The sequence below is a fragment of the Pogoniulus pusillus genome, chromosome 39 (assembly GCF_015220805.1).
Source record: "Pogoniulus pusillus isolate bPogPus1 chromosome 39, bPogPus1.pri, whole genome shotgun sequence".
NCBI lineage: Eukaryota > Metazoa > Chordata > Aves > Piciformes > Lybiidae > Pogoniulus > Pogoniulus pusillus.
Window position 1 is genome coordinate 753516 of NC_087302.1, and position 24059 is coordinate 777574.

The 24059-nt window shown below is 57.5% G+C and overlaps 1 protein-coding gene across 2 annotated transcripts in view; it reads left to right on the forward strand.

The window, feature by feature from the left end:
* Nucleotides 1–24059, forward strand: part of KDM5B (lysine demethylase 5B) — a 75297-nt gene that overhangs the window by 44947 nt on the left and 6291 nt on the right. For both annotated transcript variants that reach the window (XM_064173961.1, XM_064173962.1), the window contains exons 14-23: nucleotides 1203–1397; nucleotides 2873–3054; nucleotides 3646–3770; nucleotides 4039–4189; nucleotides 8840–8954; nucleotides 13464–13819; nucleotides 14799–14937; nucleotides 18741–18920; nucleotides 19981–20139; nucleotides 23237–23722. In XM_064173961.1, the coding sequence (XP_064030031.1) occupies nucleotides 1203–1397; nucleotides 2873–3054; nucleotides 3646–3770; nucleotides 4039–4189; nucleotides 8840–8954; nucleotides 13464–13819; nucleotides 14799–14937; nucleotides 18741–18920; nucleotides 19981–20139; nucleotides 23237–23722 (2088 nt within the window). The remainder of the gene's footprint in view (nucleotides 1–1202; nucleotides 1398–2872; nucleotides 3055–3645; nucleotides 3771–4038; nucleotides 4190–8839; nucleotides 8955–13463; nucleotides 13820–14798; nucleotides 14938–18740; nucleotides 18921–19980; nucleotides 20140–23236; nucleotides 23723–24059) is intronic.

The window sequence follows — 24059 nt, forward strand, 5'->3', positions numbered from 1 at the left end:
AAAAGCTGCAGCGTGCCCAGAGACCTGCCTTGGACAGGGCAAATGGCAGATCATGGAATGGCTCAGGCTGGAAGGGATCTCAGAGATCATCTTTTCCAACCTCCCCACTGCAGGCAGGGACACCTCTCAACTGGAATCAGCTGCTCAGGCCTCATCCAGCCTGGCCTTCAACACCCCTAGGGAGGAGGCAGCCACAGCCTCCCTGTGCAACCTGTGCCAGAGTCTCACCCCAGCTTCTGTGTGTTTTTAGCTTGGATTTTCCTGAGCCTTCTGTGGTTCAGTGACTTCAGTTACCTTCAGGACAGCTCTCATCCCCCCCTTGACCCCGGCTGAACAACTGCAGGCTCCATTCCAGCAGCTCTGAGCAGTGCTGGTGTACAAGAGCTCAGGGCCTTGCCTCTCTAGGCTTGCATGGAGAACATTGGTGTCTTGGTCTTGTCTTGGTCTTTCAGTAGGGTGGGGTTTGGGCAGCAGCACAACAGGTCCTGCAGTGTCATTCCCAGAGGATCTGCCAAGAGCAGTGTGGGCAGCAGTGCAAGGGAGAGGATTCTGCCCCTTGTCTCTGCTCTCCTCTGGCCCCATCTGGAGTCCTGGGTGCAGTTCTGGAGCCCCCAACACAAGCAGGACATGGAAGTGTTTGTGCCAGTCCAGAGGAGGCCACCAAGATGCTGAGAGGGCTGCAGCAGCTCTGCTCTGAGCACAGGCTGAGAGAGTTGGGGCTGTGCAGCCTGCAGAAGAGAAGGCTCTGAGGACACCTTGGAGTGGCCTTGCAGGATCTGAAGGGGGCTGCAGGAGGGCTGGGGAGGGACTATTGGCAAGGTCTGGTGGAAATGCCAGGAGGAGGAGGAGGAATGGGTTTGAAGTGGCAGAGGGGAGACTGAAACTGGATGTTAGGAAGAAGTTCTTTGCAGTGAGGGTGATGAGCCACTGGCATAGGTTGAGGATGGTGAGACCCAGGCACAGGTTTCCCAGGGAGGTTGTGGAGCACAGAACCACCCAATCTGGTCTTTGAGCTTCGATCACATTGGGTGTTTCTGTGCTCTGCAGCCTCCCTGGAGGTGTTCAGGATCAGGCTGGATGAGGCCTGTTCTGGTGGGAGGTGTTTGCCCATGGCAGAGGTTGGAACTGGCTGAGCTTTGAGCTCCCTCCCAGCCTAAGCCATTCTGTGGCTCCATCTGCTCACCTCCTGCTGTCCCCCGCAGCTGCCTCTGGGCCGCCAGTGCGTGGAGCACTATCGGCTGCTGCATCGCTACTGCGTCTTCTCCCACGACGAGATGATCTGCAAGATGGCTTCCAAGGCAGAGGTCCTGGACGTGGTGGTGGCATCTACGGTTCAGAAGGACATGGCCATAATGATTGAGGATGAGAAGAGGCTGCGTGAGAAGGTCGATAAACTGGTGAGTGGTAGGCAGTGGTCTCGTCACGAGGGGCTGGAGAGCGGCGAGAGCAGGCTGGCAGCTGTGCCACGGTGTCAGGTCCAGCAGTGGGCTGGGCAGCAGCTGGCAGCTGTGCCACGGTGTCAGGTCCAGCAGTGGGCTGGGCAGCAGCTGGCAGCTGTGCCACGGTGTCAGGTCCAGCAGTGGGCTGGGCAGCAGCTGGCAGCTGTGCCACGGTGTCAGGTCCAGCAGTGGGCTGGGCAGCAGCTGGCAGCTGTGCCACGGTGTCAGGTCCAGCAGTGGGCTGGCCAGCAGCTGGCACTGTGCCCTCACAGCCAAGAAGGCATCCTGGGGTGCATTAAGAGCACTGTGGTCAGTAGGGCAGGGGAGGTTTTCCTCCCCACAGTCACAGAATGTCTCTGATAGGAGGAGACCTCCAAGCTCATCCAGCCCAGCACTAAACCATGTCCCTAAGCACCGAGTCCAAACACTGCTTCAACACCCCCAGGGATGGTGACTCCAGCACTGCCCTGGGCAGCCTGTGCCAAGGTTTGGGAACCCCTCCAGTGCAGAAACATTTCCTGAGATCCACCCTGAACCTCCCCTGGTGCAGCTTGGAACCATCTCCTCTGGTCCTGTGGCTTGCCACCAAGGAGCAGAGGCTGCCCCCTCCTCACTCCAACCTCCTCTTGGGTACTTTGCCCTGGTGAGGCCTCACCTGCAGTACTGTGCCCAGCTCTGGGCTCCCCAGCTCAAGAAAGACAGAAGTGCTGGAGAGGGTTCAGTGCAGGGCCACTGCGGTGCTGAGGGGACTGGGACAGCTCTCACATGAGGAGAGGCTGAGAGCTGGGGCTGGTTAGCCTGGGGAAGGGGAGGCTGAGAGGGATCTGAGCAATGCTTAACAGTACCTAAGGGTGAGTGTCAGGGAGCTGGGGGCAGAGTCTCCTCAGTGGCCCTCAGTGACAGGACAGGAGGTAAACATGAACACAGGAGGTTCCACCTGAACACTTCACTCTGAGGGTCCTGCAGCAGGCTGCCCAGAGAGGTTGTGGAGTCTCCTCTGGAGGCTTCCCAAACCCACCTGGATGTGTTCCTGTGTGACCTGCCCTGGGTGCTCCTGCTCTGGCAGGGGGTTTGGACTCGATCTTCAGAGGTTCCCTCCAACCCCTCCCATTCTGTGGTTCAGTAGCTTAGAGCTCTACACAGAGCCCTCCTGAGCAGCATTGCTGGTTTCAGAGGACCAGTTGAGTTGTTGCTGCTGCATCTTGTCTCAGCAGCTGACCCTTCCTGCTGCTGTCCGTCCTCAGCTCAGGCCTGTTCTGGCACCGCGGGAGGCAGCACAGCCACAGCTGACCCCTCCCGAGCGCAGCTTTCTGTCTGCCTGGGCTTTGCAGCCTGCTTCTGAACTTCTTACGCCGTGCTAAGTTCAGCTGCTGCAGCCTGCAGCAGTGCCCTCCTGCCGCGGCAGTGCAGCGGTGCCAGCCTGTCTCTTGCAGGGGGTGGCTGACTCCGAGCGGGTAGCCTTCGAGCTGCTGCCCGACGACGAGCGCCAGTGCGTGAAGTGCAAGACCACCTGCTTCATGTCTGCCGTCTACTGCCCCTGCAAGCCCGGGCTGCTGGTCTGCCTCTACCACGTGGAGGATCTCTGCTCCTGTCCAACTCACAAATACAAACTGGGGTAAGCTTTGGAGGGCAGAAACCCCCTGGTCTGGGGCTAGATGCTGCAGTTCAGTCTAGAGCCTCCTCTGCTCTGCCAGTGGTGCCAGGCTCAGGATTCTGTTCCTCTCTGCCCTTTGCACATACAGACCAAAGCCCCTTTTTGGTGCTGGTATACAAAGACTCTCTTGATCAGCATTCAGCCTTCCTTGCTCTGGAGTGGCAAGAATTGATGGATAAATTAGTTTGCTCTTCTCTTTATAGCAACCAGGTCGTCAGTCCTTAGCCAGTCCCTGCCAAGCCACTTTTGCTTCCATTGCCTTCCCTGCCCCCTGTCAGCCTTCCCTGCCCCCTGTCAGCCTTCCCTGCCCACATCTCTGTCCCAGGTGGCTGTAGCTTCTCTAGGCCAGTCTCTCAGTGGCTCCGGCTGTAACACTGAGATGCTTTCGGAGGCAGCACTGCGATTGTCTCAGGAGGGAGCATGGCTGTAGGCCTTACTGCTGTTACCCTGGGGGCACAGCAGATCACTTCTGTGCTCTCTGGCCCAGCGCATCTCGATGCCCCTCCCTTCCACCCTGCTGTTGCTGGGGTTTGAGCTGTGTGGTGCTCGCAGGTACCGCTACACCCTGGAGGAGCTGTACCCCATGATGAACGCGCTGAGGATGCGCGCAGAGTCCTACAACGAGTGGGCTGCCAACGTCAGCGAAGCGCTGGAGGCGAAGATCAACAACAAAAAGAGTGAGTGGCTGCCCTCCTGTCTGCTGCATGACTTGCAGTGGCCAATTTCTTCATTTTTAGCTTCTAATCTGTAGCAACAACCACAAGAATTTGTAGACACCTTCGTGGTTCAGATTGGCTGTTTTAGCTGCTGCAGTCCCAGAGGTCCTGCCTGAGAAGAGGTCACTTTGGCACCAAACAGGACCAAAGCTGAAACAGAAATAGATTGAATCTGTTGCTACTCAGCCTTAGCACAGGGAGGCTTTTAACTTAGTGTCTCTCTCCACAGGTCTCATCAGCTTTAAGGCTTTGATAGAGGAGTCAGAGCTGAAGAAGTTTCCAGACAACGACCTGCTGCGGCACCTGCGGCTGGTCACGCAGGACGCGGACAAGTGCGCCTCGGTGGCACAGCAGCTCCTGAACGGCAAGAGACAAACCAGGTAAACGTGGCTGGGGCACCAAGCACCTGCCACTGATCAATGCCAGTGCTGCTCTGCAGGGCTTGAAAATGGAAGCAGTGTCTTTGTCTTCCCAAGAGAGCCATCTTCCACAGGGGCCTTTACTGCCTGTAGGAAGTTAACAGCCTGAGCCTTCAGTCTCCTCTTCCTCTGACAGCTGGACTGTGAATTCATTCTGATGTGAAACTGGTGTGGGATTTCCAGACAAAGCAGCACCCAGTCCCTGAAAGCTCCCAGGCCACCTGTCTGTGTGCCATGGGGATCTGCCAGTGGTGCCTGTATCATTGTAGTCATCAGACTTTATGCCTCGTGGAAGAAGAAAGTGCCTTAGCTGCTGGAGCTCCCCAGGGATCAGTACTGGAGCCTCTTCCCTTTAGTGTCTTCATCAGTGCTCTGGAGGGAGGGGCTTGAGGCACCCTCGGTAAGCTTGCAGGTGACTCCAAGCTGCATGGCTGTGTCCAGCTGCTGCAGGGTAGGGAAGCCTTACAGGGGGAGGCAGAGGCTGATTGTGTGAAATTCAACAAGGCCAAGAGCCAGGTCCTACACCTGGGTCACAACAACCCCTTGGGGAGCTGCAGCTTGGAGAGGGACCTGGGGGAGTTGATTGGCAGTCACTGAACATAAGCCAGCAGTGCCCAGGTGGCCAAGCAGGCCAGGGGCATCCTGGCTTGGATTAGCCACTGTGGGCAGACAGGCAGTGCCCATCCCCCTGTGCTCAGCACTGGGCAGGCCACCCCTCGAGTGCTGTGCTCAGCTCTGGACCCCTCACTGCAGGAAGGACACTGAGGGGCTGCAGCCTGTCCAGAGCAGGGCAGTGAGGCTGCAGAAGGGCCTGGAGCAGCTGGGGATGAGGAGGGGCTGAGGGAGCTGGGGGTGTGCAGGTGGAGCAGAGGAGGCTGAGGGCAGAGCTCAGTGCTCTCTGCAGCTGCCTGCAGGGAGGTTGCAGCGAGCAGGGGGCAGCCTCTGCTGCTTGGGGACAAGGGACAGGAGCAGAGGAAATGGTTCCAGGCTGCCCAGGGGAGGCTCAGGCTGGAGCTCAGGAAATATTTCTGCCCTGGAAGGGCTCTCAGAGCTTGGCACAGGCTGCCCAGGGCAGTGCTGCAGTTCCCATCCCTGGGGGTGTTCCAGCAGCTGTGGAGCTGGAGCTTAGGAACATGGCTTGGTGCTGGGTCAAGGGTTGGACAGGATGAGCTTGGATCCAACTGAAGATACTTTGTGGTTCTGTGGTGTGAATACTGCATGAAAATACTGCTCTGAGAAATGCTGGCTCCTTCCTGGCAGCTCTGGTGGCAGAGCTTCCAGCCAGGTGCTTTGCTCAAGGAGTTTGAAGTCAGGGCAGTGTCTGGGTAATGCCTTCTGTGAGAGCTGCCTGGTCCTGCTAGCACCTCTGTGTCTGAAATGACTCGAGTCAGAAGGTGCAGAAGTCCAAGGTCAGACCTCCTCACTGCACCAGTCTGTGACTCTGCACCGACCTTTCTCTCAGGGATCACAAATGATCTCCTCCTGCTGCAGGTTCCCCACCCAGGCTTGCCATGGCCAGGGGGGAAGAGAGCCTGCCAAGGAAGGCCTGGGGCATGTGGAGGACAGTGCTGGACTTGAGTAGTGACATTAATGCTTCAGGAAAACTTCCTCTCTTGTCCCATCTGGACAATTCTCTCTGACCCTGCTGCTGTGGACAGCCTGGAGCCTGTCAGGGCAGTTGCTGCTGGGGCAGCTGTGTGGTTTGCTCAGCAGAAGCCTTGCAGCTTGCCTCTCCCTGTGTGCTTGGGAGGCCTTTGGGAGTAGAATGTTCAGCTGCAGCGTAGAGAGGGTGCTCACAGCTGTGCTCTCCTTTCCCAGTGACCCTTGGCTAAGCCTTTGCAGCAAGGGCTTGGTAAAAATTCACCTCCACTGTCTGCAAGCACAGGAGGGTGAAGCCTCTGCCAGCGCTGTGAAGCTGTGATGACAGGAGATGAAGTGAGCACTCCACCAGCCACAGCTGCCAGATAGGGCATTTCCAGAGCAAAGGCTCATGGCAGTGCTGCTCATCCCTGCCTTTCTGCTCTTGAGCCAGCTCTTTTCATTCAGGCATCCCCAGTCCCTGTGCTTCCATCCTTGCTATTTGCTCAGGCCTCCTGCCGGTGAACCTGGAGCAGCAGCCAGGCCCTTGCCAGCTGCTCGGTGCCAGATGAGCTCTTCCAAGAGTCCTTCCTGCTCTGAGCATGTGCCTGGCTTTGGGAGGAGTGGGGAGCAATTCCTCCCTTCTCTCCCGGGCTGGCTCTCTCCTCCTGCCCCCGTGGCAGTCTCAGCCTCTCTCAGCTCCTTCGGCATCGCAGAGGCTGAGCAACAACCACCCAGAGCTGCGCTCCCCGGGCCAGTGCCTGGCTCCTTTCTGTGGTTCCAGGTGGTTTTAGCCCTCCACTCACTTGGTCTTTCTCAGCCTGTTTCTGGGGAAAGTCCAGCTCCTGCCTTCAGAACAAACTCCTGGTATTTGATGGATTTGATTAGTTCTGTTTCTCTTGGAAGGTTGAAGGAATTGAGTGCCCGGAACCTGCGTGGGAGGACAGAAGGAAGGGAACAATCAGTTTAAAACCTCCATACCTGTTATCAGATGTTGTTAGCTTCATGAAGTCCACAGCTCAGCAGGGTGCTGAGCAGCCCTCATCACACCAACTGCCTCATGCTGCTTTGGAATGAGGATTCTGCCTAGAGTTTGGTTCATGCTTTTGGCAAACAGTCCTGGCTGAGCTTGGAAGAGTTATGCAGTAGGTTTGACTCAGCTGGAAAGCTCACAGAGACACAGAGCCTTAGAGGCTAGGAGGGACCTCTGCAGATCATCCAAACCAAGCCCCTGCCAGGGCAGCAGCACCCAGGGCAGGGCACACAGGAACACAGCCAGGAGGGTTTCAAAGGCTCCAGGGCAGGAGACTCCACAGCCTCTCTGGGCAGCCTGCTCCAGGCTCCAGCACCCTCACACTCACAAAGGTTCCCCTCCTCTTCCCCTGCCACCTCCTCTGCTCCAGCTTGCCCCCAGTGCCCCTTCTGCTGCCCTTGGCCACCCCTGGGCAGAGCCTGCCTGCGTCCTGCCCACACTGCCCTGCAGAGCTTGAGCACAGCACTGAGGGCAGCCCTCAGGCTGCTCTGCTGCCAGCCCCAGCTGCCTCAGCCTGGCCCCACAGGAGATGTTCCAGTCCAGCAGCCTCACAGTAAAGAAGTGAGGTAAAGAAGTTCATCCCTGTTCATTGTGGCACTCGGTGATGCTCAGGGATCTCCTGCAGAGTTTGCAGCAGTTGCTGGGAAGAAAAGCCCCAAACAGATAAATACTCTGAGAGTAAATCCTGTGGCTCCTGCTCTCCAGGTTCCCTGTTGCAGCTGAAGCAGTGCAGCAGGGCTGCACCTCCCTGTCTCTGCTTCTGTCAGTGATGGGGGATTCCAGAGTGCTTGGAGGGTTGCTCTGATGGCTCTCCAGGGCCAGAGGACTGCTCTCTGGTACTGCAGGGAGCAGTGTGACAGCAGGGCAGGCACAGAGGCATTTTCTCACCACCCAGCCCTTTGCTTCTCCAGGTCTCAGGAAGTGTTTTCTGCTTCCCAGAGTCTCAGAGATCTGTGGATGGCCCTGGGCTGTCCTGGCTATGCCTTTTTCAAGCTGCTGTCATTTCTGCTTGCCAAACCCATCCTGCAGCTTGGAGCTCTCTGTGTGTGTGGACAGAGAGGTTGATTCATTCATTCATTTATTAAGCTTGGGCTTTTTCCTGGGAAGATCCTGCAGAGCTTCCATCAAACCCAGTAAAACACTGCAGCTGGTGGTGTTCCTGAGACCTGGAATTTCATTGCTCAGCTTACTGTGGGCTTTGGAACTGCCAAGGTGCTCCTGGCTTGCCCTTTAGAACTACCTATTTTTAACAGAGTGAATAAATGAGACTTTTATTGCCCAGCATTCACATTCCAGTCCTGCTGGCACATCCTGCTGGAGGGGGGGGTTGGTTTCCTCTTTTGTTTCCCTGACAGATTGTGGATTAAATTGGAGCCAGCACTGCAAGAGAGTTCTTCCCTTTTCTGTTTGGGCTTCTCAGACCTGGTTAAACCTGGTTTGAGTTTAGAGAGGTTTTGAATGCTGAGCCAGTTTGTTAACACTTCTAAGCCCCACTCGTTGAGCCCACAGCTTTCAGCTGAAAATGGAAATGATGATTTCAGCCTCCAGAGGATTTTTCTCACAAGTGCCTACACGACCTGCAACTGTCAAAGCCCATTCAGGGCTGGGATTTGTTCTCTTCAGCTGTGGGCCTGGGGAGAGCTTAACTGCAACAACTGAATGCTTTAGCCACAGTCTCTTTGTGTTCTGGAAAAGAGCCTAATGTTAGGCCATACTAAGCAGTGCTCTTCCAAGGCTGAGTGGCTGTTCCAGAGCCCCATTTTAGTGGGAGTGCATGCAACAACAGCCTGCTGGGCTGCAGCTGCATGGAGCTTTCCAGCTGTGGAAGCCTTCGAGACTGCTCACAAATAATACGAGATTCCAAAGCATTCCCTTTGGGCTGCTTGGATGCTTTGGAATCTTCTCTTATTTGTGCCCCTGAAGCTTGGATCGAGCAGATGAAACTTCTGCCCTTTCCTCTTGCCTTTGGCATCCAAGCAGGCTGAGCTGTGTCGTTGCAGGTACCGCTCCGGAGGAGGGAAGTGCCAGAACCAGCTGACGGTGACGGAGCTGCGGCTGTTCGTCAGGCAGCTCTATGCCCTGCCCTGTGTGCTCAGCCAGACCCCCCTGCTGAAGGTAACCTGGGGCAGCCCAGGGCAAGGAGCAGAGCACTTGGCACAGGGATGGGATTCAGAGAGTCGCAAGAATGGGGATGGGTTGGAAGGGACCTGGAAGATCATCCAGTGCCAGCCCCCTGCCATGGACAGGGACACCTCCTGCCAGCACAGCTGCTCAGGGCCTCAGCCAGCCTGGCCTTGGACACCTCCAGGGAGGGGGCAGCCACAGCCTCCCTGGGCAACCTGTGCCAGTCTCAACCCACCCTCATTCTCAACAATTTCTTCCTCCACTCTCACTCTCCCCTCTCCCAGCTCACAGCCATTGTCTCTTATCCTGCCACTCTCAGCCCTTGTCCAGAGTCCCTCCCCAGCTCTCCTGAGCCCCTTCAGGCACTGGAAGGCTGCTCAGAGGTCTCCCTGGAGCCTTCTGTTCTCCAGGCTGAACAGCCCCAACTCTCCCAGCCTGTCCCCACAGGGGAGGTTCTGCAGCCTCTCATCATCTTGGTGGCCTCTTCTAGACCCTCTCCAGCAGGTGAGGGCTGAGCAGAGCAGAGGGGCAGAATCCCCTCCCTATGCTGCTGCTCTCCCTGCTCAGGCTGCAGCCAGCACTCAGCTGGCTCTGGGCTGCCAGTGCCCAGTGCTGGCTCCTGGGCAGTTTTTCTGCCCCCCCCCCACCTGCTCACGACCATTTCTTTAGCTTCAGCACCAGCTATTAAGGGCAGCAGTGGATTCCAGTTTGACAAAGGCAGTTGGGAGCAGCTGCAGCTAACAGCCTCTGCTTTCAGTTATGTATCTAACAGGAACTATGTACAGGAGGGGTTAGAAATCACCAAACTTTCAGGTCCTATTTTCCTATTTTCTCCAAGAATGAAGAGCTTTGAACCATCAGTGCTGGGCACCATGCACAAGAGCTGCTGAAGCAGGGAGCTCTCTACCCTGATGGGGGCAGAGCTCATTGCTGTCTGCAGCTGCCTGCAGGGAGGCTGTGCCAGGTGGGGTTGGGCTCTGCTGCCAGGCAGCCAGGGACAGAAGAAGGGGACACAGCCTCAAGCTGTGCCAGGGAGGTTCAGTCTGGATGTTAGGAGGAAGTTCTGCAGAGAGAGTGATTGGCACTGGAATGGGCTGCCCAGGGAGGTGGAGTCACCACCTCTGGAGGTGTTGAAGCCAAGCCTGGCTGGGGCACTGAGTGCCATGGTCTGGTTGATTGGATAGGGCTGGGAGCTAGATTGGACTGGATGAGCTTGGAGCTCTCTTCCAACCTGCTTCTATGGTTCATGGTCAGCAGGTTTTAGAATAGAATGGTTTAGGTTGGAAGGGAGCTCCAAGCTCATCCAGTTCCTACAGAAGGATCACATTCTGTGATTCTGTGCTCCACAACCTCCCTGGGCAGCCTGTGCCAGTCTCTCACCACCCTCACTGCAAACAACTTCCTAGCATCCAGTTTCAACCTCCCTTCTCCCAGTTCAAACCCATTCCTCCTCCTGTCATTACCAGACCTTGTCAATAGTCCCTCTTCAGCTCTCCTGTAGCCCCCTTCAGACACTGGAAGGCCACTCCAAGGTCTCCTTAAAGCCTCCTGTCCAGTCAGTGTTGATGTTGCACCAAGCAGTATGAAGGAAGCAGCAGGTGACCTGGATGACTGCAGAGAAGAGGTCTGGGGTCAGTTCTCTGATCTCTTCAGAATGGAGCTAGGTTTATCTGAGAGCAGTCACAACTCCACCCTGCTCCCAGGTGTCCCATTCACATCTCTGTCCTCCTTCCCTCATCCAGATTCCCAGAGCTTTGTACTTGGATCCCTCCTTGTGCTGTCAGCTCATGGCCCAGGAGAGCACAGAGAGAGCCCAGCCACAGCTGAGCCCTTGTGCTGGCAGAGGGCCTGCTGCTGGAGGAGGCTGGAGGTCACTTGGTCTCCTGCCACCATCAGCTCCTGCTGGTGTTTTGCTCACCAGATGATCAGCCCTCAGACAAGTTGAGAGTGGTTCAAAAGCTGGGTTGGAACTGGCCAAAATGTTGCATCAAAGGAAAAAACAACCCCAAAACTTCAGTTCTGGGCAGCTGCAATTCCAATCCTAAAGGAGAAAGACTTCACATAGAGTCACAGAATGGTCTGGGTTGGAAGGGAGCTCCAAAGCTGATCCAGTCCAACCCCATGCAGTCTGCAGGAACATTCTCCACTAGAGCAGGTTGCCCACAGCCCTGTCCAACCTCACCTGGAATATCTCCAGGCATGGGCCTCAACCACCTCCCTGGGTAACCTGTTGCAGTGTTCCAGCAGCCTCCTGCTGCAGAACTTGTTCCTCACATCCAGTCTCAATCTCCTCTAATTTCAAAACATTGTTCTCATCCTCTCCCTGCAGACCTCTGCAGCCTGCTTGTAGCCACTGGCAGGCAGCTCTAAGGTCTGCCTGGAGCCTTCTCCAGGCTGAACACCCTCAGCTCCCTCAGCCTGTCCCCATGGCAGAGCTCCTCCACCCCTCTGATCATTTTCTTGCCTCTCCTCTGGACCTGCTCCATAAGGTCCATGTCCTACCTCTGAGGTCTGCCCAGAGCAGAGCAGCTGTGCAGGCTGGAGCTCCCTCAGTCTGCCCTGCAGAGCTCCACCACACCAGATCTCATCCCCCTCCACTTCCCCGAGGCTATCAGCAGCTCAGAGCATTTCCCTGTACAGCCCTGGTTGGACTATTTTTGGCTCTGAGAATCAGGAGCTGCTGTGTCCATCTCTTGACCTGTCTTTTCAGTGTCCACACAACACCAAGAGGCTCTCCTCAGTGTTGTGTAACTGAGTCAGCCCAGATCAGGGCAGCTTTGTGCCTGCTGCTTGGGAGGCCTTAGCAGGTCTGTGTGGGTCAGCTTTTATGTCACCCTGTCTGCAGTTCCCTGTTTGCAGCACTGCAGCTCTGAGCTCTTACCTTGTTAAAAAGCAGAAGTTCAGCAATGCCAGGCATGCCAACAGCTCTGCTCTGCTCTGTTTGGCATCCTGAGCAGGGAGATCCCCAGCACATGGTCAGGGCATTCCTGTACATCATTCCCAGCCCTCCTGAATGCTCTGCAGCAAGTGAGGGAGTGCATAGAAATGAGAAGCAGTTCCTGGAGAGCTGCTCATCACTTCCTGCAGCTCCACCAGGGCTTTGTTCCCAGTGCAGTGAGGTTGCCTCCCCTGGCAAGCAGCCCAGCAGGCAAACTGCCAAGGTGTCAGCTGTGAGGGGAGAATTTACTGCTGGAGCAGTGCTTCAGCCAGTCCTGGAGGCACTGGGCAGGAGCAGTGGCAGCCTCTCCAGGGAGCACTCTGGCTGAATGCCTGTCACTTGGGGCCCTCACTGCAAGAAGGACTTTGAGGAGCTGGAGCAGCTCTGGAGAAGGGCACCAAAGCTGGGGAGGAGCAGCTGAGGGAGCTGGGGGGGGTGCAGAAGAGGAGGGGCTGAGGGCAGAGCTCATTGCTCTCTGCAGCTCCCTGAGAGCAGGCTGCAGCCAGCTGGGGGTTGGGCTCTGCTCCCTCGGCTCAGGTGATAAAAGAGGCAATGTCCTGGGATTGTGCCAGGGGAGGGTTAGGTTGGAGAGGAGGAAAAATGTCTTTGCTGCAGGAGTGGTGAGGGTCTGGCAGAGGCTGCCCAGGGAGGTGGTGGAGTGCCCATGGCTGGAGGGGTTGAAGGAAGCTGTGGCCATGGCACCTGGGCAGGGTTCAGTGGCCATGGTGGGGTTGGGCTGCTGTTTGGGCTGGATGATCTTGGAGGAGTTTTGCAGCCCAAACAGTTCTGATTCTGTGATGTGCACACCCACGGAAGTGCCCTGGGCAGGGATGAGCTGCAGAGCACTTGAGAGAAGAGTAAAGCTGCCTGGGAGGGGAAAGTGCCTGCGGCTCCCTGGCACTGTGCGCTCGGCTCGGCCCTGAGGTGCAGCAGAAGTGACCCCAGAAGCTCTCAGCCCTTCCCAGCGTTCTTCAAAGCTTTTGTAACCTTCACCTTGCACTTCGCAGCCTTCCTGCTCGCTCCAGCACTGAGCCAGGCAGCGCAGGCTGCTGAGAGCCCTTCGGCACTGCCCCTGAGCCGGAGGGCTCGGGAGGGGCATTCGCTGGGGCCGTGCTGAGGGCGCGGAGCGATGCTGAGCTGCGGGCGCGGAGCGATGCTGAGCTGCGGGCGCGGAGCGATGCTGAGCTGCGGGCGCGGAGCGATGCTGAGCTGCGGGCGCGGAGCGATGCTGAGCTGCGGGCGCGGAGCGATGCTGAGCTGCGGGCGCGGAGCGATGCGGAGCTGCGGGCGCGGAGCGATGCTGAGCTGCGGGCGCGGAGCGATGCGGAGCTGCGGGCGCGGAGCGATGCTGAGCTGCGGGCGCGGAGCGATGCGGAGCTGCGGGCGCGGAGCGATGCAGGCTGCCGGCGCTGCGCCGTGCGGGGCTTTGTCGTGCGGGGCTTTGCCGTGCGGGGCTTTGCCGTGCGGGTTGCGTGCCGCAGGCTCGGGATGCTTGCACTGAGACGTTTGAGAGCTCGGGCAGGGGCTTTGCTGCTCAGCTCCTGCTGCCTTCTCGTGTCCAGGACCTTCTGGATCGCGTGGAAGCTTTTCAACAGCAAAGCCAGAAGCTGCTGTCCGAGGAGCTGCCCAGCGCCGCAGAGCTTCAGGACCTGCTGGACGTCAGCTTCGACTTCGACGTGGAGCTGCCGCAGCTGGGGGAGCTGCGGGAGCGGCTGGAGCAGGCTCGCTGGCTGGAGGAGGTGCAGCTGGCGTCCGCCGACCACAGCTCCCTCACGCTGGACGACATGAGGCGGCTCATAGACTCGGGGGTCGGACTGGCTCCCTACCCAGCAGTGGAGAAGGCGATGGCGAAGCTGCAGGAGCTCCTCACTGTGTCTGAACACTGGGATGACAAGGCCAGAAACCTGCTGAAGGCCAGGTAGAAGCTACACCTTGGCGCTGCTTTGGCGGCTCAGTGAGCTGCTCGGGGCTCTGTCTTGTTCCTCCACTTCACAGCGTGAAGGCAAATCTTGTGTCGTCCAGGAGGGAGAGGGATGGAGCCTGGAGATGAGTGGCTGTTGGCTTGCAGTGTTGGTTGTGCAAACCCTCCCTTTGCCAGCAGGAAGGGTCTTAAGGCTCCTCTTTCCCTCCCACCTTCTGCCCTTCCCCAGTGCCAGACTGCAGGGCACATGTCCAGCTGGAGCTGAGATCTGTGCCACCAGCTGGGAACGTTTTGGGTTTAACTTTTTTCCAGGTTAGTTGGTGCAAGGGGGAAGGAACTCAGCCAAATGCATCCTTACTGGGAAAAAAGTCCCTTCCCTCTTGCTCTGAGCTTCTGCTTTCTAGAGGGAACTGTGGCAGAGCAGAGTCTGGCAGGGTTCAGAAGGGTAGCACAAGCTGACCTGCAGAGTTTCTTCCCTCAGGATTTCTGACTTTTCTCTTTTGCTTTTCCCCCAGCCTCCAAGCATTTGAGTGTTTCTTTGCTCTTTGGTAACCACACTGCTTAAGAATGGTAGCTTCCCAGAGCACAGACTGAGAGAAGCTTTGGCTCTCTCCTCCAGAACAGAGGAGCAGTTGTGCTTGTCCTCCTCTAAGACACCACAAGTGCTGAAATACAGAAGAAGCATCTCTGAGGGTTTTGCTCTTCCAGTGCAGAATCTCCTGGTTGGCACTTTCAGGGCTCAGGCTGTGTTTGAGGACCCAGCCAAGGGATTTACACTCGGGAGTTACTCAATGCCCACAACAGGAGGGAGGCCTCTGGGAGCAGCCCTGCCCTGGGAGCGCCCTTGGCTGCGCAGTGCATCGCTGGGGCTGGCCACAGCACCGCTGCTTGCTGCGACCCTGAGGGCTTAGTGAGCCAGCTGAGGAGCCCCCAGGTGTGCTGCAGTGTCACAGCCTGAGCTGCTCTCTTCACACAGGCCACGGCAGTCGCTGAGCAGCCTGGTGGCAGCCGTGAAGGAGCTGGAGGAGATCCCAGCCTACCTCCCCAACGGCGTCGCGCTGAAGGACGCAGTCCAGAAGGCCAAAGACTGGCTGCAGGAGGTGGAGGCTCTGCAGGTTGGTGAATTCGTGCTCTTGGCTTCTTGGTGAGGAGCAGTAACCCCTGTCAGGGTCAGAGCTTCAGGCTCTGCCCCTGGGCAAGGAAGAATTCTTCACCCCTGATGTCTCTCACCTCGCACACGGCACAGGCACACACTCAGAGGTGCTGTTACTTTCCTTCTGTCTCTGGACCTGAGCTGCTTTCCTTCCCCTTTGCAATTAACTGACTGCAATAAAAATCTATGCAGGAGCTATTGGCACAAATCTGAAGTAAAAAAGGTAACATCTGGGGACTTTAAGGTGAGTTTTGATCAGTCACTCACTGACAGCTGCCTGCAGTCATCCTGCTGCACTGCTGGAGCCCCCAGGATGGCACAGGTGACACAGTCACAGTTCTGCTTGCTGACTCCTGCATAGTCACAGCCCCTAAAGTGTTTAAAGTCACCAAGTGTAGCTTTTCACAGCCTTCATTTGCTCAACTCAACAAATAACTTTCCTCTGGCATCTTGAAAGGAAAAAAGAGGGTACTTGGTGATGGAGGAATGCTGCAGAGCAGCCAAGTGTCCTCTCCAGTTTTGAATGCAGCTGTCTGGAGCATTCCTCATGGAATGCACTGCAGGTTGTGTCTCTCCCAGACCTGATGCCATAAGGTTATTAACCCTTACTGGTGCTGAAATTGCCTCTTCTGAGGCCCTGTAGAATTCATTTCCTACTTCCATATCTGTTATCTGCAGCAGCACAGGCTGGGAGGTGACTGCTGGAGAACAGCTCCAAGGAGAGGGACCTGGGAGTGCTGGGGGAGGACATCCATGGCACAGCAATGTGCCCTGGGGGCCAAGAGGCCAAGGGGGTCCTGGGGGCCATTCAGCAGAGTGTGTCCAGCAGAGCCAGGGAGGTTCTCCTGCCCCTCTACTCTGCCCTGGGGAGACCTCATCTTGAGTACTGCCTTCAGTTTTGGGCTCCCCAGTTGAAGAGGGACAGGAACTGCTGGAGAGAGTCCAAGGGAGGGCTGTGAGGATGATGAGGGGACTGCAGCACTGCCTGGGGAGGAGAGGCTGAGGGACCTGGGGCTGAGAGTCTGGAGAAGAGAAGACTGAGAGGAGATTTAATCAATGTCTGTAACTTTCTGAGGGTTGGGGGGCAGGAGGGGGGGACAGGCTCTGCTCACTGCTCCCTGGCACAGGACAAGCAGCAGTGGATGGAAGCTGCAGCACAAGAGGTTGCAGCTCAGCACAAGGAGAACTTCTTGCCTGGAAGGCTCCCAGAGCCCTGGCACAGGCTGCCCAGAGAGGCTGTGGAGTCTCCTTGTGTGGAGCCTTTCCAGGCCTGTCTGGATGTGTTCTGTGTGCCCTGAGCTAGATTGGGTGGTCCTGCTCTGGCAGGGGGATGGACTCTGTGATCTCTTTGGGTCCCTTCCAACCCCTGACACCTGTGGCCTGTGAACAGCAGGAATGCTCCAGGCATGCTGGGATGCAGAGGCCTTCCCTCATGTGGCAGCCACTCATCATGGTCAGGCTCAAGGCTGCCTCATGTCCTGTCCCTCTTTGCTCAGCCTGGTAGCTCACAGACTGAGTACTTCTGACTTTGTAGCAGAATGTCTGAATGTTGAGGTAAGAGCTGCTTGTTGCCTCTTCTCTCTCCCCTTCCATTTTGAGGCTTCTTTCAGCTTTCATTTCCACTTCTGTGCTACACTCTGAAGCAGCTCTTCAGGTGAGCAAATGGTGGCTGGGAACAAAACCCAGAGTCTGATAAAGACCTGCAGAGGTTTCCACTTTGGCTTCTGGCACTTACTCAAAGCTGCTTTTTTCCCTTTCTTGAACTCTTCATGCAGTTTTCTTTGCCCACCCAACTTCCTTTCCTGTTTTCCTCAGGTTCTTTGCCTCTTCTGCAGTTCCATGGCAGCTTCAATCTCCCTCTCTCTTCCCCCCTCCCCCCTTGTGTTAGCAGGATTGCTCCTGCAGCAAGCACAGACTCAAGGCCAAGTGAGTAAATGTAGCCTGGGCTGACTCTGGAAGTGGTTCATGGCTTAGCCTCACAAGAACTGCAGCCAGGGGTCAGTGGGACTGCACCCATCAGGAGAGGGTGGGGCAGGGCAGCCCAAAATTCACCTTTTAGTGTAAGCTGCCAAATATTTTCTTACATTTCCTTTGTCCTCCTGTTTGTTTCCAAGAGTGAGCTGGGACTGGGACTTACAGACCTCTCTGGCCTAAACTAAGCTTCTTTTGAAAGTTTTTGTGCTGAAGAAGCAAACTGTTGTCCTGGGCTTGAAAGTTTTGTGGGAATTAAGCTCATGGAATATTCACTTGTGCCTGAGAGCTGCTCTGAGAGGGCTTCAGGTCTTGGCTTTTGCTGATTGCTTGGTTTGGATTCTGAAATGTGTCTGGATGTGCCAAGAACTTTTGCTTCAGTTCTGTAAAGGTTGTGGCAAGTCACAGAGTCACAGAAGGTTAGGGGTTGGAAGGGACCTCTGGAGATCATCCAGCCCAAGACCCTGCCAGGGCAGCAGCACCCAGGGCAGGGCACACAGGAACACAGCCAGGAGGGTTTGAAAGGCTCCAGGGCAGGAGACTCCACAGCCTCTCTGGGCAGCCTGCTCCAGGCTCCAGCACCCTCACACTCACAAAGGTTCCCCTCCTCTTCCCCTGCCACCTCCTCTGCTCCAGCTTGCCCCCAGGGCCCCTTGTGCTGCCCTTGGCCACCCCTGGGCAGAGCCTGCCTGCATCCTGCCCACACTGCCCTGCAGAGCTTGAGCACAGCACAGAGGGCAGCCCTCAGGCTGCTCTGCTGCCAGCTGCCAGCCCCAGCTGCCTCAGCCTGGCCCCACAGGAGATGCTCACTGCCTGCAGCAGCCTGGGGCTCTGGGCTGAGCTCTCTCCTACAACTGCTGGAGGGGCCCAGAGGTTGAGCTGAGTGGCCCAGAACTGGACACAATATTCCAGATGTGGCCTCAGCAGGGCAGAGCAGAGGGGGAGGAGAACCTCTCTGATCTGCTCCCCACAGGCCTTCTCTTATCCATCTCAGGTTGCCCTTGGCCTTCAGGGCCAAGTTGCTGCTGTAGTTGACTTGCAGGAAGTTCTTGGTTCAATGATTTGAGCTGTTGGGGTTGTTCTGGAGGAGTCCTCCCTCGGTCCCACATCAGTGCCTGCTTTGGAAATCAGCTTCTGGTCCTGCTTTCCTGCTGGCCTCTGGTGGCTGTGTCCCCCCAGGCACAGGCTGCAAGTGATGGATCCTGGGGCACTCGAGGTGGTTCCTTGGCATGGCAGGGCCTGGCTTAGATCATAGAATCAATCAGGTTGGAAGAGACCTCCAAGATCATCCAGTCCAAGCTATTACTCAGCCCTATCCAGTCATCTAGAGCATGGTACTAAATGCCTCATCCAGTCTTTTCTGGAACACTTCAGGGTTGGTGACTCCACCACCTCCCTGGGCAGCCCATTCCAGAGCAAATCACTCTGTCTGGCAGCAACTTCCTCCTAACATCCAGCCAGAACCTGCCCTGGCACAACTTGAGACTGTGTCTCCTTGCCTCCTGGGTCTGGTGGTGTGCTCTGGGTGCAGACTTGCCAGGCTGGCAGCTTCTCTCTGTTCCCTTTGGACTCTCTCTTGGTATCTCTGTTCTGTTCTCCCCCCAGAGGGTTTGCTTAGCTTTGTCTGTGTCCTCAGAGACCATGAGAAGCACAAATGGAAGTGCTGCAGGTGCCTCGAGTGTCTGAGCAGTGCATTTGTGTTTTCAGGCTCTGCCTTCAGCTCAGTAGCTGCTTTGCTGTGACTCGTGGAGGTGGTTACATAGCTCAGGCATTTCCTCCTTTCCCACCTGGCAGGTTGGAGGGCGAGTGCCTGTGCTGGACACCCTTGCAGAGCTGGTGACCAGAGGCAGATCCATCCCTGTGCACCTGGACTACCTGCCCAGGCTGGAGGCCTTGGTGGCAGAAGTTCAAGCCTGGAAGGAGTGTGCAGCCAGCACCTTTCTGCGTGAGAACTCTGCTTACTCTCTGCTGGAGGTAGGAGCCTCTGCTGGCCTGTGTGTGGAGCAGCAGCGAACAGGAAGCACACAGCAATTGCTTTAGGGATTAGAATAATTATTTCCTAGGATTATATTAATGATTTTATTAATTATTTAAGATTAATTCTTGGAACATAATGTTTATTGGATTGCCCTGTGCTTTTCATGGTCACTGCAGGAGAGCTGGGGAGGGACTGCTTGGAAGGGCTTGTGGCAAGGGTTTGGAGCTGGAGCAGGGCAGATTTGGGTTGGACATAAGGAGCCCAGCCCAATCCCACCACCCTTTGCAGTGGGGGTGGTGGGATACTGCAGAAGGCTGCCCAGGGGTGTGGCTGAGGCCCAGTCCCTGGAGCACTCAAGGTGAGACTCGATGTGGCCCTGGGCAGCCTCATCTGGTTGGGGCTGTCCCTGCTGCCTGCAGGGGGCTGCGCAAGACGACCTCTGGGGGGTCCCTTCAACCTGTGCAACCTGCGAGCCTGAAACTTCCCAACCGTTGAGGCTTCAGCTGTGCCCTCTCTGAGTGAGTGGCCAATGAGAACAAGCTGTGCCACAGGCTCCCCTGCCCAGGGTAGAGATGGCAGTGGTGGCACCGTGGTGCTGCTGAGTTCACTGCAGTGGGTCAGGCTGCAGCTGCTGGAGTGCAAACCTGCTTGGTGCACCTGGGGTTTAGCTGTGTGAGGGTGAGGCTGTCACTGCTTCAGCTGCACCCTGAACCTGCCTGACCACCTGAATCCCTCTCTCTGGTTTGTGCTGAGCCCCTCGTACAGCCCAGCCCTCCCTGGGAATTCCCAGCTCTGGGAATCCTCTGCTGCTTTCCAGGGCTTGCAGCTTGACTCAGTGGAGGCTCTTGAGGGTATGAACTGTCTCTGTACCAGCAAGCCAGGGGAAACCTGATGGTGTTTGTGGTCTGCCTCCTTCATAAAGCTGAGATTTTAGCCTTGCAGCTCTGCCCATTTCCCAGATAACCTCCTCCCAGGGCAGCCCTGCTGCAGGCAGTGCTTGTGGCTGTGCGAGGGCAGATGCTGCAGGCAGTGGCAGCAGTGCTGCTCTGTCACCAGGTGCTGTGTCCTCGCTGTGACATTGGGATGCTGAACCTGAAGAGGAAGCAGAAGAAGCTGAAGGAGCCAGTTCCAGGTGGAAAGAAGAAGAGCACTAAGCTGGAGACTCTGAGTGATCTGGAGCGAGCACTGTCGGAGAGCAAAGACACAGCTGCTGCGGTAGGTGGCCCCCAGCTGCTGCCAGCTGCAGCTGCTCCCCAGGCCTTTGCAGCTGTCTCCCACGCAGGAGTGTTGCCTGCCACTCTGTGCTGCTCTGCAGGACTTCCCTGTGCTGGCTTCAGGCTGCACAGAATTGCTTTTAGATGGAGGGGGGGAAGTTTGCTTTGTGTGTGGAGCAGTCAGGCAGTGCCTGCAGCCTGGCACAGCACAGGGAGGCCTGGGACACACCAACCCCTTCCCAAGGACAGGGCAGTTGAGGCTCTCCCAAAACTCAGCCCTGCACCATTTATAATTAAAGACCATAAATAAGTGAAGGAGACCTCCTGCAGAGTGCAGTCAGCAGCACTCCAGTTCTGGGTGGAGCAGACTCAGTTGCTGGTGGTGAAGTGCTTCACCCCAGGGGACCTACTGGGTCAGGTTGGGGGACCGTAGGGGACCTACGACCATGGTCAGGTTGAACAACATCCCTTAGGGGATGGGACACTGAAGTTTTAACCTATGGCTTGATACCTGGATGCCAGCTGTGGGGGTGCTCCCTGGGTGCCAGCTATGTGCTTTGGTTTTGGCCTCCCTTGTCTGCAAATCCAGACTTAGAGGCTGTGTCCCAGCAAGTGCGGAGCAGAGCCTGGCTCCTCTCTCCTCGTCCTCTCTGCCCAGATGATCTCCTGTTCACAGCTGGGATGCTGAACAAGAAGCAGACTCACAGGAGCTGCACCCAGGACAATGCATTTTGTGGGGCAGGTTTTTGCTTTGACATGAGGGGACCAAGAATCTCCTTACAGTGGGAGTTTGTCTCCTTTCCTAGCCCAGTGCTGAGCTGCAGCACTCGGCACCCATGCTCTGTCCCAGTCCTGCACCTGCCCATGCTGGGGGCCCTTGTCCAGTGTTTGCAGAGCTGATCTCTCTCCAGTCATCACATTTCATGGCCTGAATGTGTCAAATACCTGGAGTCGAGGATTTCTAACCACCTCTGTACATAGTTCCTGTTAGAGACATAACTAAAAGCAGAGGATGTGTTAGCTGCAGCTGCTCCCAACTGCCTTTGTCAATCTGGAATCCACTGCTGCCCTTAATAGCTGGTGCTGAAGCTAAAGAAATGGTCGTGAGCAGGTGGGGGGGGGGGGGCAGAAAAACTGCCTAGGAGCCAGCACTGGGCACTGGCAGCCCAGAGGCAGCTGAGTGCTGGCTGCAGCCTGAGCAGAGCCCCTCTGCTCTGCTGTGCTCAGACCTCACCTGCAGCACTGCCTCCAGCTCTGGGGAACCCAGCACAAGAAGGGCCTGGAGCTGCTGGAGAGGGTCCAGAGGAGGCCACCAAGATGATGAGAGGCTGCAGAACCTCCCCTGTGGGGACAGGCTGGGAGAGTTGGGGCTGTGCAGCTTGGAGAAGGCTCTACAAAGACCTTAGAGCAACCTTCCAGTACCTGAGGGGCTCAGGAGAGGTGGGGAGGGACTTTGGACAAGGGCTGGGAGTGCCAGGATGAGGGAGAGTGTCTATGAGCTGGGAGAGGGGAGAGTGAGAGTGGAGAGGAGGAAGAAATTGTTGAGAGTGAGGGTGGGGAGAGACTGGCACAGGCTGCCCAGGGAGGCTGTGGAGCACAGAGGCACAGAATGTGATCTTCTGGAGGTGTCCAAGGCCGGGTTGGATAAGTCCTTGTGCAAGCTGTGCTGGTGAGATGTGTCCCTGCCCATAGCAGAGGGTTGGAGCTGGCTGAGCTTTAAGGCCCCTTCCAGCCCAGACTGCTCCATGAGCCCATGGCCATCCTCAGGAGCACAGCAGAGTTCCGCTGGGGTTTGCACACTGCAGAGTGCATGGGGCAGGGCAGGGCCCTGTGCGCTGGGCAGGCTGTGCAGGGTGAGCAGCAGAGCTGCTTCGGTGTGCCTCAACACTGCCCGGGAGAGCTTCGTGCTCAGGCGGAGTTAGGTTGTGATGAGGGAAGCAGCTGCAAGGCTCAGCCGCGGCCGCTGCAGAGCTGAGGCTGCTCTCAGGCAGCCTGGTTGGGTGGAACAGAGAGGGAGGATCTGGAGCAGAGGAAGGGAGCTGCGAGCTCGTGTTTGACAAAGCAGCCAGCTTTGGGCCCCGGGCCTGGCCAGAAAGCAGAAGGGAACTGAAGCCAATCTCTGGGGTGAGGAGCTTGGCAGTGGGGTGAGGAGCCTGGCAGTGGGGTGAGGAGCCTGGCGGTGAGGTGAGGAGCCTGGCATTGGGGTGAGGAGCCTGGCATTGGGGTGAGGAGCTTGGCATTGGGGTGAGGAGCTTGGCAGTGGGATGAGGAGCCTGGCATTGGGGTGAGGAGCCTGGCATTGGGGTGAGGAGCTTGGCAGTGGGATGAGGAGCTTGGCATTGGGGTGAGGAGCCTGGCATTGGGGTGAGGAGCTTGGCATTGGGGCGAGGAGCCTGGCAGTGGGGCGAGGAGCCTGGCATTGGGGCGAGGAGCTTGGCAGTGGGGCGAGGAGCCTGGCATTGGGGTGAGGAGCCTGGCAGTGGGGCGAGGAGCCTGGCATTGGGGTGAGGAGCCTGGCATTGGGGTGAGGAGCCTGGCAGTGGGGCGAGGAGCCTGGCATTGGGGTGAGGAGCCTGGCAGTGGGGCGAGGAGCCTGGCATTGGGGTGAGGAGCCTGGCAGTGGGGCGAGGAGCCTGGCATTGGGGTGAGGAGCTTGGCAGTGGGGTGAGGAGCCTGGCATTGGGACGAGGAGCCTGGCGGTGAGGTGAGGAGCCTGGCATTGGGGTGAGGAGCCTGGCAGTGGGGTGAGGGGTCTGGCGGTGAGGTGAGGAGCCTGGCAGTGGGGTGAGGAGCCTGGCAGTGGAGTGAGGAGCCTGGCATTGGGGTGAGGAGCCTGGTGGTGGTGCGAGGAGCCTGGCAGTGGGGTGAGGAGCCTGGCAGTGGGGTGAGGAGCCTGGGATTGGGGCGAGGAGCCTGGCAGTGGGGCAAGGAGCCTGGCAGTGGGGCGAGGAGCCTGGTGGTGGGGCGAGGAGCCTGGCATTGGGATGAGGAGCCTGGCGAGGAGCCTGGCAGCGACTGGTGCCCCTGCCGGGTGCTGCCGGCCGCAGGGCAGTGCCGCTGCCTCGCAGCTGAGGTCCCTTGCTCTGGTTGCCTTGCAGATGGCCACGCTGGGCGAAGCTCGGCAGAAGGAGATGGAGGCGCTGCGCTCCCTGCGAGCCGCCAACGAGGGCAAGGTGCTGGGCGGCGAGGAGGAGGCGGAGCTGAGGGTCTGCCTGTGCCAGAAGGAGCCCTCGGCCCCCATGCTGCAGTGTGAGCTCTGCAGGGGCTTCTTCCACACCGCCTGCGTCCCGGCGCCCGCCCTGCTGCAGGGCCCCGGCGTGTGGCTGTGCCCCCAGTGCCACCGGTCGGAGAAGCCTCCCCTGGAGAAGATCCTGCCCCTGCTGGCCTCCCTGCAGCGCATCCGAGTGCGGCTGCCCGAGGGGGATGCTCTGCGCTACATGATCGAGAGAACTGTCAGCTGGCAGCACAGGGCACAGCAGATGTTGTACTCAGGGAACCTCAAACTCATACAAGACAAACTGGGCTCAGGATTGTTGTACAGCAGGTGGCAAGGCACAGCAGGGCAGCTGCCAGAGGCAAACAAGGTGAGGGGCTGCGGTGGGGGGGGGGGGTCAGCAGCACTGCTCTGGGTTGGTTCTGGATGTGGGGCTGGAGCAGCTCTGCTATGGGGACAGGCTGAGGGAGCTGAAGGTGTTCAGCCTGGAGAAGAGAAGGGTCCAAGGAGACCTTAGAGCTGCTGCCAGTGCCTGGAGGGGTTACAATAAGGCTGCAGAGGGGCTGCTCCCAAAGGCCTGCGGGGACACTGCAACAGGTTGCCCAGAGAGGTGGTTGAGGCCCCAAGCCTGGAGATATTCCAGGTGAGGCTGGACAGGGCTGTGGGCAGTCTGATCCAGTTGAGGATGTCTCTGCTGAGTGCAGAGG